This window comes from Excalfactoria chinensis, chromosome 5, assembly GCF_039878825.1.
Source record: "Excalfactoria chinensis isolate bCotChi1 chromosome 5, bCotChi1.hap2, whole genome shotgun sequence".
Lineage (NCBI taxonomy): Eukaryota > Metazoa > Chordata > Aves > Galliformes > Phasianidae > Excalfactoria > Excalfactoria chinensis.
In genome coordinates, this window is record NC_092829.1 from 42,503,861 (window position 1) to 42,519,956 (window position 16,096).

Consider the following 16,096-nt stretch of genomic DNA (forward strand, 5'->3'; position numbering starts at 1 on the left):
CATTGCATAATTAATTCTTTATATGTGCACTGTATAAATGAAATAAGCAGTGATGAATATAGTCCATGCTTAATTTCAGTGCCTGACATTGCTTTTAATGCCTGATGTTTTCATCCTCTTTCTCATATTTATGCCCTTTGGAAGAATCAACAGAGAGACCAAGCACCACATACTAAAAATGAGCTGAGCTAGTTTTCTCCCCCTTAAGTTTGAGCTTACCTCTGCACTCCTGCAATACAATATCCTTCTCAGTCTCATAATGAAACAATTCTGCACCTGGAGCTTAGACTGTTTGAAGTAAGAGTTCTGCTGTTCAACTCTGATAAGAAACAAAAGTTTTAGCCCACTTCTTCATCTATAAAACATTTCTTACTGTGTGTATCTAATGCAGCCACTAGCTGCTTTTGGTGACAGAAGTGCTTTAGTCAACCATCATTTAAAGAAACAAAAAAAGAGGGAACAAATCTTGAGTGCTTTTTTAGCCTTCAGGTTCCTTTTTTGGGTGTCTGTAATGGTTATTAAGAGAATGTTTCTGTTCTGTTTTGATGGCTGATCAAGATGATTACAGTTAAGAGATCAAGTTCAGGTGCTTTTCAGAAGCCTCACAATATGCTCACGGTCCCATTCCTATTAAGATCTCACAGAATGAGGCCCTGTTGGTAGAGTCAAATGTTAAATCCAAATGTTTGCTGATACTGGAAATGAAGCAGTAGGGTTCTGAGGCACCTGGTTAGGGATGCCCAAAAGGGCCATGAAAAGAGTCCCCAGATGCTATTTTGGAGCAGGATTTGTTAAAAACACTCCCAAGTACCTTAAGGCTTTTTCAGCCTGGTGTTTTGGAGCCATCTTCTGTCTGCTTAATAATATTGCACTACAAGTTTAATAGCTTTGTGGCATTATATGTCAGGTCTCCTGTTTATGCTTCTTTTTTTTAAGGCAGCAACAGTGAAGTAGTTATAAGGTGCCTTCCTGTGCAGCTTTGTAGGCTGCAGACCCTCAGTCTATCATGGATGCCCTCACCAGGGCAGCTCACCTCAGAGACTTGTCAGCAGGCTTTCTGGGCTCACTGTTACTTCCCAGGGCTCTGGACTAAATTGATGGGGTTAGGCAAACCTAACTAACAGAAATGTAGGGCATTTGAAATAGAAAGTCCATCACCTCTGTGGCAGCTACAATCTACCTTAGTAATGTTGCAGTGGCTTTATATTATTTAGAAGTTCACCTCTTAGGAGTTCAGCTGAGGATCCGAGGTGTAATGTGGTGTAACATGGTCTCTCCACAGACAGTACTACTGGTATGACGAGCGGGGGAAGAAGATCAAATGCACGGCTCCTCAGTACGTTGACTTCGTCATGAGCTCAGTGCAGAAACTTGTGACAGATGAGGACGTCTTTCCAACAAAATACGGTATGCTTGCCCTTGGACAGGTGCTTCATGTGGCTCTTTGGAGATGCTAAAAAATAACATGCACGTTGACACTCAGGTTATGCATTAATACCAGACAGCTTTCATAGTATATTTTTAAGGGGTTATTTTTCTTCAGGTTCATTCCTGCAGTGTCAAAGAACTGCACTTTGGGCATATGAACTGGGATGAAAATCTCCCAGTCCCGCCCCCTTTGCTAACATTTCACCACTGGTACATCTTTTTCTTTAAGTGTTTTGAGGTCTTCCAGGAAGCAGCCTGTGTTCAGAGAGAACAGTCACTATGTGGGTATTAAACACAGCGTGTTGCCAGTAAAACTTAACCTTGTTAGTACAATTTCTTTTAGAACCCTGACGCATTAAGTGGGAAATAAATTGCATTACCAGCAGCATGGCTCCTCTTCCTTGCCTAACATGGCTTTTTTTTACCCTCATGTTGTTTAGACTCCATTCCCCTGCAAAGATTAAATAAGAAAATCATTTTTCAGAACTGAAAAACAACGGAAAAGTAATTTAAAACAACAGAAAAGTAATTTTCACTCGAATTTGTATCTTAACAAGACTGCATTCCCTTCAATTAAGGGAAAGAAGGCTGATACCTGTGGAGCAGAAGTTATTGTAGATAGGCTTCATCAGGAATAAAAGTAGCTGGTTTCTTACATCTCTTTTCTAGGTACCTGGGGAACTAGGACATTACAATATCTTTGTAATGGCATTTACTTAGAAAGAAGGCGGTGCCTGGTGAGCCAGCAGCAGATAAGGCTGTTATTTTGGTGGTTTAAAATGTGCTAATCCAAAAGAGCAATGAGGGCCTTTCTTCTAAGTCATCTGCCAGTGTGGCCATGACACACTACAGACCAGTAACATGCTTCTTACAGTCCACCATGCACAGAATGACCCGCTTTCTATTTTTGTTCTTGTCTCAGTTTCCCTGTCAGCATCGCAAGCAGCAGTTGTCCAATAGGTGTCTTATACAAGGAGGGCACAGTACTGCTCCAGCAGTCCTAATTCAGACTGCACCTGACAGAAGGCATCTGGTATCCCTTCATTACCTTTCTATTTGATAACATTTCAATAATGAAATAAGGCAAGTCTGCCATGTACCTTAGCTTCCATTTCATGGTCTGCGAATAGGATTACCACATATACTATGTGTCTCCAGCAGAAAAATATGCTACTCCTGAACAAATTATGTAAGAACCCTGAATAATCTCATTATTTCCTACAGCCAGTAACAAAAAGTGTTGTGGTTTAAAGACATTTCAGGATTTAAAATCACAGATCATAGAAACGCAGTCTTAACTTTAAATGAATGTGCTTCAGACCTTACCTCTTTAAGGTGAGCTCGCTGTGCTTACCCAGTTTTGCCAGAATAAATGCTGCTGTGGGACTCAAGGTGAACTGTGTGGTGTTTCTGTCTTCCTTTCAGGCAAAGAATTTCCAAACTCGTTTGAGTCCTTAGTGAAGAAGATCTGCAAGTACCTGTTCCACGTGCTGGCCCATATCTACTCCTCACACTTTAAGGAGACTTTGGCACTGGAGCTGCACGGACACTTAAACACGCTCTACACACATTTTATCCTATTCATCAGGGAGTTCAACCTGGTGGACCTTAAAGAGACCACCATTATGGACGACCTCACAGAGGTCCTCTGCAGCAGCAGCGGGAGCAGCAGTAATGGGAGCGGCAACGGGAGCAGCAACAGCGCAGGAGCACAGAACCACGTGAAAGAGAGATGAGCCCTCCTACAGGATCAAAACTAACATTAAAAACAATATTATATATTATGTGTGTATGTGTATGTATACGTTCAGATATACATACAGGCATATACAGCTATGAAAGCTGAAAGAAATTATGCTGCCACCACAGGACGTGTAGTCATACGGGACTGTACGGAGCTTTGGTTTAATGCGCCACCTGGCGAGAAGTTGCACCGATTTTATTTTATTTCTGTCCACTCCTCCTTTTACCTTTTCAGATGGATGGTGAGTGCTGTTTTTAGAGAAGAGCCAAGCCTGAGAGTGGGGCCACTCTTATTTCTTTGTTTTGTTTTGGTTGTTTTGGTTTTTCTTTCTTTGGTCTTGAGCGCAAGCCCTCCATCTTCCGAGGATGGTGGTCTCGCCATTTAAAAAGTACCTATTATATTATAAGAAGTGACTTTTACTTTGAAGTGGCTTAAAATGCAGATTTGTTTGGGTTTTTGGGGGGCGGGGAGGTTTTTTGGTTTGGTTTTTACTTAGACTGCCCCTGACCCCTGCAAAAACTTCCCAGTTGAGTGCATCTTGCCCTTTGCTAGCTTGGAACGGGAAGAAACTCCTGGCTTGACTAGAGTAGCAACTAGGGGCTTGCTACATGTTGAGAGTGGGCACGATTCTCCAGTTGTTACATCTACTTGGTCACAACATGTGAATGTGCAAGAGGATCCACAAGCCTTTCTGCTTTTTGCTCCTACAACATATATGCTCTCTTCCCTGCTCCCTCCGCCTCCTCTTTTTATTTATAAAGATGTGCCTGGGAAAAGAGTAAGATCACTGGTCTAAAACCAATGTGCAAGAGATGCCACCACGTGTTTCCCATTGAACGGAGGCCCGGGGAGGGAGGAGAAGGGCACGTTGAATCCGTCACCGCCTGTGCTAGAAAGATGGCTGTTGGCATAAAATTATATTGTTGGCTTATTTTAGTTCATCTGTTCTATAATAATAAAAACAAATCTATCAGCCGTGAGCTTTGGTTTTGTGTTCGCAGCGCCAAAAGTAACTGCAGTCCACCCCCAGAGCTTCCCTTTCACTTCTGAATGCTCTTAACTCTGTTGTCAAACAGCTTTATAAACAGGTATTTGTCTTCCACCCTGTCAGCTAGCATTTATCATCAATTCCTTGTCCTTTCTGGTACTGCTAGGAGCCTCCTCTCCCCAGGTCAGCTTGCAGACTCCAAGGATAAGCAACACACAGATGGAAACAGCTTTCCTGTTAGCGCACACTTTTAAATTCTCACTACCTAGCGTGCTCCTGGATACTCTGCAGCAAATACAGTATCCCAGTATCTGCATCAATAACATTACTCTGTCCCTGCCTATGAATTCTGGCACTCCAGATTTCCAGTTGGGAAAAAGCCAGGTTTGGCTTGTGACTGTGCTTCAGCCAAACCTGTAGCAAACAGTCTTTGTGGATTGGTTGCTACTGCTTTTAAGGTATTTACATCATTAGTAACTGACGTGGCATGTATTTCAGAAAGGCTTCCTCAACAAGTCCTTCAACTGCATAAGAAGTCAGTAGGAAAGCGGAGATGGAGAGAAAGCACAAGAGCAATGAGAACCATTTCACAGAGAAATGACGAGAAGCACAAGCAAGCAAGGAGGCAGAAAAAAAGCACAAGAAAAAAATGTTAAGTGATATAGAAGAGCAACAGCTAAAGGAAGGAAAAAAAAAAGTATAAACGAATAATGGGAAGAAGCTATAAACATGAGGGGAAAATAAGAGCAAAAAGGCATGAGCACAAGAAAAGGGAAGCAGAGAAGCAAGTAAGAGAAAACAACCTCTGTCAGCCCCAAGGCGCCACCTTCCATTTGTACAGACTGGGTACCCTGTCAGTCAGCAGTCAGGTGTGCTGCTGTCCTGCTGACCCGCTCACCCAGATGCTGTTAGCACAGCCTGTCTGAGTGCAGTCTTTCCTCACCAGGCATTTCTGCTGCTGCCACCACCTCCAGGTGAAAATTCCCATTTTCTCTTCACTCAGTGTTCTGAGCCTTCCCTTAACAACTCCCTACATTAATGTCTGAAGGGAAAAACTGTGTGGAGTTGGTTTATCAGAAGTCAGCAGAAGCTGTCAGAACAACGGCATTTGTAGGGCCCCTGTACTTAGCACCTGCAGTGACAATGGGCAGTAGAGATTAAGGTAAGAAAGAAACAGTGAGTAAAACAATTTAAATATTTCTGGTAATTATCTACTTGTGCAAAGGCCTCTGCAGTCATAATGAAGGGCACTTAGAAACACACCTGGGAAAGGCTGCGTTGAACAAGAGCCAGTTCAATTCTCTAACTCATAGCTCCATGCTGTGAACTGAAACCTCAGAGTCGTAGTTATCAAATGCAAAGATGGACACACCTTACCTTTCCATAGGAAGCGCTGACAGCACCCAGTGTGCCAGGAGTCCATGCCTTGACAAAGAGCTGCAAACCACTAAATCAGCTTCCAGGAATACAGTGAAGTACCGCAGTACATCTAGAAAAGCCAGGTGTTGCTCATGGCTGCTGCCCTGAGTTTAATCTGCAGACATTTTACATTTGTGCAGTAAAAAAGCTTCATTCTAGCACAGTAATTTTTTAAATGCATTTTACAACCAGCTTATGAGAAAACAAATAATCTGACTTGAGTGTGGCCCACCCTGCTGATATTAACAATAGGAATAAGGAAAACCACTGAACTGAGTGCCGATGCTAACATTCTTCTTGCCAGGAGGAAACGTTACTGTTAAGAACAACCTCAAAGTGTCCGCGCACACTTCAGTGGTTACTGCATTACACTGAAACGGTAAAGAATTACCATGAAGTCCTCAGACTCAGCCTGGGTGATGCCATTGAAGCCTACCAGTGACAGCCTAAGCCCACCGCAGCTCACCAAGCAGCCAAACAATACAAGAACTGAGCCCCAATCCCTGTGCACCTCAAGGAGGGCATTAGGTCGCAACACAAAATTGTCACATCACTATTTTAAGTAAGGGTGCTCTGTAACTTGATCGAAGTGCTGCTGGAACAACAGAGCCACCTCTTTATTTCAAGTTCAAACCATCCTCCCCTGCAGATCAATTAAGCGCTATGCTATTGTTGCACAGCCACTACATAACAGAAGAAACAAAAACTGCCAGCAGAAACTTTCTGAGCTATCACCTAAGCACAGATGCCTTTTGAAGGTCTTGTCTCATTAAATAAACTCCCAGCTTTACACTTGCCACTGCAGAACCCCTAACAAATCTCCAAGCCTCGAACTACGGCAACGAGAGCTGAAGCCATCAGAGACTAAAGGTGTTCTCTTACAAGCAGTCTCACCTATGTTTTGTGGGGTTACATTCCCTGACCAGCTCTGTGCCCACTCCACGAAGTCCCAGAAATGGCAAGACAAACTGAATCAGGCATCATCTACTTCAGCCCAGTTAAGACATCTCTACTCCCTTCTTTCTTGCCTGAGAATTGCAGTAAATTAACATGGCAGAAATCCCACTGAGCACCATCATTTTATGTACGAGCAACAACCTTTAGCCACGTATGTTAAGAGAAATCAATCTTGCTTCTTATGGGACACTTTTCTGATGAGCATAAGTGAACAGAGAGACTCTGGTGCTGAGGTTCCCTCACTGTCAGCCAAACGTGCTCACTGTGAGCTGCAGCTGGAACTGCTTCAGGGTCTGAAAGGGGGTGCTGTCAGGTAATGCTTTCCTCCTGCACAGGGCAGATATGCAGCTACTTACAAAGGACAATTCAGAACAGAAGCAGAAACTGATACTGAAAAATCCATGTTTATTACATTTACATGAAATCTATATAGAATCCTTACCATAAAGATTCACTGCATTCTTTTCAAGCAGGTTTAGTGACATTCAACAATTCCAGAAAGCAAACTTTAATCCTTGTGGCTACAAAACCTGTCTTAGTAAGAGTGAAAATCAGAAAAAAGCAGAAGACAAATTATGCCTGAAGATCAGCTGTACCCACAAGAGCAGAACAGCAAACCTTAAGGACGTTTTCAAGAGAGCACAAACAATAACAATGAATATTTTAATAGTCTTACTGGTCTAAAAATGGCTTAAACCCAGCTCAGATTAATTCTATGGAACAGGCATTGCACTGTGATCAGAGCATTGGGGTCCCAGCATTTGAGAAGGGCTGCTGCTGGTGCAGGTAGTTCTTTGCACACCTTCAAATGCAATGAGACCAGGACCTCAATGAATACTACTATTCATCATTGCAAACACACTTATTTTCATACCAGCAACATTCACAGCCTGCAGAACTGCAAACCATCCATACTTGCTTTAACTGCCCCAATTCTCTATTCAGCTCGCCCTATTTACCATGAGAGTGATGAGGTTCTGGCACAGGCTGCCCAGAGAGTTTGGGGATGCCCCATCCCTGGATGTGTTCAAGGCCGGGCTGGATGGGGCTCTGGGCAGTCTGGTCTAGTACTAAATGTGGAGGTTGGCGGCCCTGCCTGCAGCTGGGGGGTTGGAGATTCATGATCCTTGAGGTCTCTTCTAACCCAAGCCATTTTGTGATTGCACCAAGTGACCCAATGGGACGCAAGCAAGTGCCTCATCTCACTCCCAGAAAGATGACGTTCAGAAGTAGGTACCAGGAAAAGCAGGCAGGCACTGCAGACAGACACTGGCAGGCATCATGCTGCCAAACAGCCAAAAAAAGCCAAACGCTTGGGAAGAATGGGATGACTCCTACTGAGAAAGGAAAGCCAGGGCAGCAATTTCCAGCTGGACAGATACAGCTCCTTCCACAGGCGATTTTCCACTACAGACCCAGTATTTGAATTCAGGGCTTAAGTCAGATCAGTTCCAGCTCACACAACGCTCAGCACTGCAGCACCACACACATGGTGTCACCTGAATGTCTAATAACATTCAGCCCTTTGCAACTGCCAATTCTTCTGCAACAGCTGTACAGCACAGAGAAACAGCATGTTTGTATCACGTGCTCAGAGCCACGAACTCCCCCTGCTCCTTGACAGGTCGCAGGGCAAAAGGCACAGTTATAACATGCTGCAGGAGAGACTGGGGGACACTCGGGGAACGAGCCATAGCTGCCCTGCTTCACAACCAGCAGTGCTCAGCCAGAACCTCTGTGCCGAGCAGCTCCGGGCTGCCTGGCTAAAGGACTGTGCTGCAGGAGGCAGCTCAACAGAAGTGTTCTGCAGAGCAGCACAAGAAACGCAGGCTGAGATAGGCTGCAGCTTGTCTCTGTTGCTCATGGTCTTGATGAACCACTCATGCTTTCAGGAGCCCTCAGGACTGAGCAGGATCTGAGTGTGGCTTCTTTAGGCTCCACCTGGCTAAGGGGTAGTTTGACACCTGTACAAACCTGGCCTTGCTGCATTAAAGTCCACAGACCGCTGAGCAGAACAGATACCCTGGAATCCCCTTTCTCCTGCCCACATTGAGCCCCTGGGTTGAATTTAGTTCAAGGTCGCTATCGCGTTACTAAGTTAATACTGTGGTGTGACAACTGCTTAAACGTGAAAGCAGGACAAACACTCTGATCCATTCAGGAATTCTGACTGGATTAGAAGCACTCTGCACTTCACTATAATCTCCCTGATGAAGGCAAAAGTTAAACTTACAGCTGGAGGAGTGAGATTAAAACACCTCTTCTAACAGTTTAATTAACTGTTATTATTGGATTCACATTCATTTCTGATCCAGGTGCTCCTCAAGTAAAAAGCTCAGGTTCTTTCTAAGAGCGCTGTTTCATTTTGCTGGTGAATGACTTCTAGTCCATGACATGAAAACACTGGCCTTTTTCAAAGCCAGGTGTTCATGATGAAGCAAGTAGCTTCCATCTGCTCATCTCTTTTATTTTTGCCCACTCTGAGCATTTGAGCTGTCGGCTGGTTTCACCCAAACCTGGGAGATAGGGCTCTGAAAGCAATTCCAAGGGCGGTAGCTGGCCCCTGCTTGGGTCACTAACCAAACCGAGTCCCCACGTGGCAGCAACATTAAAATTAAGACTGAAAGCTACAGCGAGTTGGTCAAACTTAAAACTGCTATACTTAAGCTAAGAAATTTTCTTACATATTCACTCCTCTGCAGTGTAAAATGCAGAGGGACTACCATCATTCAACTTGAGCTGAGGGGAGCCCACTTTCATCCATCAGACTCTTCACTGCAATCTCAGAAGGTAAATACTGCAAGTCACAGCCCTCTACTCCCATACAGCACAAACCAATCCAGATGAGCCCTGTGTTTTTAACACTGCTGAGGAGTTTTTCCCTGAGCAGCACCATTTTGTTCCCTTCTTGAAGCTGACAACTAAGCCAGAAAAACCCAGGTGCTTTCCCTGGGATGGTGTGATAATCCAGCAGCTGTGTCAGCTCCTGCGCTCTGAACCTATCAGAGCACACAAGAGAGCAAAGGGAAAGGACAAAGGCAGAAGTGGAACCAGGAGCCAGAATTATTGTTCATTCAGAATCAGACCTATAACTTAACCCAGTGAGGCCGATGACCTTATGCAGTCCTCCATCAGCTGAAGTGTGGGAGGTAGATTGTGTTTTTGCAGTGAAGCAGATGATTTTGGTATGCAGAGCAGGCCTTTGTTGTGGGACCAACATTTTCTGTATGTAGTGTAGGCCTTTACCGAACCCTCTCATGAAACAGTGAAGCAGTCAGGTGAGTCATTTTTCTTCCACTAGTTCAGAGCACTGACAGGGTAGATTGCTTTTCTTCCACTCGTGGGGCATTTTGACATGGGTAGGACTGAGCACAGGAATAAGATAAGGCAGGTGTGCAGGAAGAATGGAGATCCTAGTACAGAACAAAGTCAACATGCTTTAAGAAAATTTGCCCACCTGTTTCATGGTACAATACACCAAAAACAACAGGTTGGTGACCACTTTGTATGGAAACAGCATAGCCACAGTGTCGGGGAGATGGTGAGCCTGAGATGCTCGACCACCAAGCAAGCGTCAGAAGAGCATTACCTGCATCCGGTTTAGGGTATATAACGGGATGGATTACACTGATCAGCACGCAGTTTCTCCCTTGCCAACAGGCAATGTGCACCTGTGTCAACAGTTTATGGGCTGGTTCGGCCCGGTTCCATGACCAGTGAGGCAGAGGGATTTTGCAAAACCCGCACCTCCGGAAAAGGGAACCCCAAAATAATTAAAAACAGCAACAATGATCTGAGGAGAAACAAACTGATTTACTAAATATGGTATTGGAATGCAAGATAACACACTATAACACAATATAATTAGAATTGAAGCTAATATATCACATATCATGAGAGAGTTTCTGAAAGCCATAGGCCTTACAGTAATACTGAAGCGATGCACGCAGTCAGGATGGGCAGCAGCAAGGAGAGGTGAAGAGCAACAAAGAGAAAAGCCCAATCAGGTGACCTTGCCAGGAGTTCTATCTCCTCTCTGACTGCAAAGCCCCCTGGGGAATGGAGTTCTTCTCTCCTGAACAGGTACCTGGAACTGGAGCATTAACACTTTAACTCCCAATGCGCTACATGATGTTATGATGTGGAATACTGGTAACCAAAAATCACCGTGACAGCATGATATTGCAATAACAAACTCTGCTGCCATCACTGAGATCCTTGCCTCACCCCAAAAGTTTGACTTTGAGCGTTTCTCACATGAAGCAACAATGATCAGTGCGTCTTTCTTAAACCGTTTAAGTCCCCGCTCAATGACTCACTGCCATTACCTTTGCCACACTGATTTGACCAACTCAGTCTATTCAGTCTTTTCTAATTCTTCTGGTTGAGGCTGGAATAGGGTCAGCTTTCTTCACTGTACCTGCTATGTTTTGGCTTAAGGAGAAAAAGTGCTGATAACACAGCGATGCTTTATTTACTGCAAGGCAGTGCTGAGCCAAGAACATTCCAGCTTCTTGCACTGCCCTGCCTGCGAGGGGGCTGCGGCTGCACAAGATGCTGGGAGGGGAGGGCCCTGGGACAGCTGACCTGAACCATATGATATTAAATACTATAAATGCTGGGGAAAGCTGACCGGGGGGCTGCCACTGCTCTGGGAACAGCTGGGCATCAGTCACCGGGTGGGCAATGTGTGAATTCCACCTCTTTTTCCCCGACTCTCCTCCCCATCCTACTAGGAGGGGGAAAGGGAGCAAATGTCTGAGTAGTGCTGAACTGCCTTCTGGGTTACATTGCAACACTAAATGCATAAACCACAGATATTATTGGCCCTTTCCTAAATATCAAATGGTACAACAAACAGCTCCTCCTTCCTGCAACCTTCCTGGTTTCCAGAATAACACCATTTGGGCAGTGGCTGTCATACCAGCCAATATCACAGCTATGGGAAGGCCTGCACTGGTCCTTCCTCTGAGTGCTCACCCAGCCAGCAGAGCATACACAGCCTGCAGGGACGCATGGGATGCTCTAACACTGGCCGCTGTGCTGCCTACACAAAGCTTCACGGTCCCCAGGAAACATGCAGCAGCAGCACGCAGCAGGGCAGGCACCAGTGAAATGGAAGCATATCAGCATGCTACCTCAATCCACGCACAGGAACCTTCTCTCACGGCAATTCCAAGGCAGGACTGAGGCAGGCAGCGCTGTCCCACACAGTATATTTCAGCGCTTGCAAATCAGTGGGTGAGGGAAGCAGATCCAGCAGAGTGCGTCAGCAGCGCGTCAGCCTGGAGCTGGGCCAGAGATGGCTGCACAACCACATCCCACGCTCAGCTTTTGGCAGCTATGGGGAATGCTTCAGGCTGCCTGCTGCAGGACTTACTGGGCTCCACACCATCAAAAGCTCAGCTTCCCCATACCACTACACTCAGCAACAGAGAAAAGTAACAGATGTTTTACAATATTCATTATCTGCAGATCAGAAGCATCCAGGGGATCGAGCCATGCACCTGTTCTCACTGTAAGTGGCAATGCTTTGCTGAGGCTGTATAGTCCACAAAGAGCAGCTGACAAACCTAATAAAAAGCCAGCATAAGGCGGCCAAAAGCACCAAAATTAACAGCTTCAGAAAAACAAAACAGACCTCAGCTGTCCTAGAAGCCTCCTCATTCAGCTGTACCCCAGCACTGTGAAGTTTCACATAAGGTAGAACGCAGGCAGTGCAAACACCACCCTTACAAATAAATGTACAAGCACATCAGCACACTGCTAGCAGCAGCACAACAGGTACATGCCTGCTGAGAGGAAGCTCCATGCCTGCACCTGGACCCGCTGCACAACCTCAAAGCTCCTGGTACCCCCACTATGCAATGGCAAAGCCTTGAGTGCAGCTCCAAGCTTTCCTCCTGCTGCCAGACCTGGCTAAGGTGCACAGAGTAGCATTTGCCCAGCCAGCAGCCACTAAGTCATTCGTTGTAAATAAATGATAACTAGGAAAGGCAGATAACGGGCCACCTCCACAGGTCACCCTCCTGACCCAGGAGACAGGACCTTGGGTGGAAAACACAGCTATATAGAGTTGATAAAGAAACACATGAAAATATGCCCATGAAATCTCATACAGCAGCAAACAGGTTTTATTTCAGCCACGTCCCACTGTTATCTCAGTGTGGTTGTGGCAACCATTTGGTCTCAAACTGAGCATCAGCACCTCCACCATCAGCACTGAGCTCAGTCCCTTGCAGCACCAAGCCCCAGCTAAGCACAGCCACATGGAAGCAGAAGCACAGAGCTGTGCCTGCTCTGAGTGCAATTCTTCATCCAGCCTCTGCAATCAAGGGGCTTGCTGGGGCACTGCTTCAGTTGTTCCACCCAGGTTTAGTACTGCTGGTGCTGAGAAATCCACCAGTACAAAGCTGGCTGCACAGTAAGGGCTGAGCTACACCCAACGTGTAGGGCTAACTGCTATTTGAATCTGCACTCTGGTTTCCTGCAGGAGGAAAAAAAGCTCAGCAGTTGCACACCAGGACATCCTCAGCCACACACAGCTGGGTGCAGCCCGTTTCTCTGCAGGTGCACCCCAGGGGCAGTGCTGAATTCCCAGGTGTAAGCCGAAGAACAAGCCAAGCTCCAGTGTCAAGTACAGCATGTGAATGGCTCACACAGAGATGGCTCCACCTGGAGCCAGTAACCCCAGGGACCCAAGCCACTGCACTTCAGACAAAAAGTCTGCCTTCTCCCCCTGCTCTGCAATGAAGCAGGAATAGCTGAACACTGTTACCTACTGTTTGTACCATGCTTTTAATAGTGCTACTCAAAGCCCTCTGCAAGGGAGGCTCACAGCAGAAAGAGTAGCAGGCATAAACCAGAACACTGGTTTACAGCACAGGAGCAGGACAGGTATCAGGACCACATTTCAGACCCAAAGTAAACAAACTCGCACTAGTTTGTGCCTATTTATGCTCTCATTGTGCAAATCAGTGCTAAAACTAAATGCTCCTGGGGAGAGAGAAACATGCCCCTGCACTTACGCACAAGGACACCAGTCAGGAACCGTGCATGAACATGTGCACCCATAAGTGATGTGAAGGTCTCCATCAGGACTCCATTTGAAAAGCAACGCTTAAAAAAAAAGGCTTTCTGCATATCCTCAAAGCATCCCTAACTTACATAGCTCCAGTAGAACTCCCAGTGCAACTATCAACTCCGCAGCAAACTGCTTCAGAGTGCAGAAATCACTGTTGTCCTTTCCCATTCCTATATATATAAAACACGGCCTGACCAAGAGAACAGTCATGAACAGGATTATTAAATCTGATTTCAGTTTAACTGCAGGGTGCACATCCCAGTGTCGGGTCAGGAGGGCCTTGCTTCTGCCTCGTTTCATCCACTCCGGAGGCTGGCTGTACTTTAGGAAGATGTTCACAGAGGATTTATCCAGACAGAAGTCACTGTCTCAATGTGAACACCTTTTCTAGAACATATGAAACTGCTGCTTTTTCTGGCACACTTCTGTTTGTTGTTAGATCTGCAAGCACATCATACCTCAAGACCAGCCTCCTCCCTGGACCTGCTGTGAGCTGCACGGTGGAAATGCTGCCTGCCAGTCCTGCTGTGTCTGAACAGGAGGTGATGCTCAGCAGGAGGGCAGGAGCCACAGCAGAGAGCAGGTGGGGGAAATGAGGAGCAGGGAACCAGAATCTCCCTCATCTCCCTGCAGGCATGTCAGGGACAGGCTGCCCTGTGAAGGTGCAAGCAGGACTGAGACCAGCCAACAGGAATCCCACCCGATCCCAGCTGCACTTCTGCCATCCACAGGCAGAGCCGTATTCCCAGGCAGTGCCCCGAACTGCAGCAGCTGCAGAAACGCCCTGACTGTACAAACGCTCTTCCCACTGCTAGGGCTGCAGCTCAGAGCCTTCGTCTTCCCTGACCTTGAAGCTGTGTTATCTGCCTTGGCTGCAAGAAGGTGATAATAGCTCCCGACAATAGCAAGAGTCAGCTCTGAGCCGGTGGAACAGGAAATCCCATTTCTCAGACCCTTCAAAGCCTGCCAGCCCGCCTGGCACAGTTTCTCTCAGCAGCACTCAGCAAGATTACAGCACTAAAAATAACCCACACAATAAGTTGTGCATTAAGGAGAAGAAAGGACTCGCCCTCAGCACGGGTTTCCCTTCCACTTGTGGCCTCCAGTGTCCCCAGCCAGTTGAACTGCTCAGGTTTTGTTCTCCAAATTAAGCGGGAGCTGCAGCTGCTGAAGTGGTTTTAAATAAAATAAGGAGATTAAAGGGTACAACAAAGAGCTACGGCACTTCCCAGTTTTTAAGCAAGTGCCTCCCCCCTCTCTCAGTTTTCTATAATAAGAAACGGTGAACTAAATCTGCTTCCCTACCAAAACAGCCTGCTATTCTTCCAGGAGCCCACGTGCAACCACCAGCATGTAACAGAGCTGAAACAAAGCATAGGTACAGGACAAGACCTGCAGACCATCAGCGCCTGCGGGCATTCACATACAGCATGGAAGGAAATCGCCAAGCCTGCTGGGTTAAAGGCACTGCCCGACCCAGCAGGAGGAAAGGCACACCTCCAACAGCAGGGGCTGGAATTAGCACTACCTGGAGGCACTACACAGGCTTTGCTGTTATAACAAATACAGCTCCTCACCCCCGACTAGCTCAAACCATTACAGCCCGGTCACTTCTATCAGATCACTTTCATTAAAGCCAACCTGACTGGGGAGGAAATTCTTACGCATCACTTACAAACCTTAGACAATTTGCATTATTGCTGTCAAAAACCAACCGGCTTCTTTCTCAGCCCCCAGACTGACTGCACATCGACATGTGGCAATGAGAATTACCTCCACACCTCAGCAGCCTCAGCTGCTCATTTGATGCACATATGCACAATTCATCGCCTATACACACAGCATGTCACGCACTGGGCCAGTAAACAACAGCTCACCTTCAGCACAAACACATTTTCACATATGCATTATCTAAACCAAATTCACACACAAGCATGTGCAGACAAACAGAAAATGCTGACTGGTGTCTTACACACATTCTCCGTCTTCAATTTGTACTCTGGAAGCAGAACGTTGTGTGCACAGGGAATACCAGAGATGGAGGTTAAGCACAGCCAGCGTTCGAGGTACAAAGCAGGGGGGAGGGGGGCTCCAAGGAGAACCAGAGGCCTGAAACGATTGGCCCACAGCAAAGCTCAGCTGCTGCAGCTCAGACACAGGTGTTGCAGCTCAGGGCACATCAGCAGACATCACCTGGTGCTGGGATTGAACGAGCTCCCAGCCGGCACCTGGCAGCACAACTCAACCACAAAGAAAGAGCAAAATCCTCTGCTGTGGCTGCTACCTGCCCTTAGATTCGAGCTACGCAATGGAAAAGGGTGAAAGTTAAACATAAAACCTCCTCATCCTACAGAACAATTTCTCCTACACACCGACAGTGATAGTAAAGCATCAAGTAGCTGCGGCCGTAACAGAACAAGCCCGTAGGATCGTTAAGGCTGGAAAAGACCACCAAGCTCACCCAGTTCGACCACCA

At 46.3% G+C, this 16,096-nt stretch overlaps 1 protein-coding gene across 3 annotated transcripts in view; it reads left to right on the plus strand.

Annotated features, from left to right (window-relative positions):
- Positions 1 to 4,147, plus strand: part of MOB2 (MOB kinase activator 2) — a 106,346-nt gene extending 102,199 nt beyond the window's left edge. For all 3 annotated transcript variants that reach the window (XM_072339015.1, XM_072339014.1, XM_072339013.1), the window contains exons 4-5: positions 1,283 to 1,407; positions 2,854 to 4,147. In XM_072339015.1, coding sequence (XP_072195116.1) covers positions 1,283 to 1,407; positions 2,854 to 3,164 — 436 coding nt within the window. In that variant the 3' untranslated portion in view covers positions 3,165 to 4,147. The remainder of the gene's footprint in view (positions 1 to 1,282; positions 1,408 to 2,853) is intronic.
- Positions 4,148 to 16,096: the final 11,949 nt, after the last annotated feature.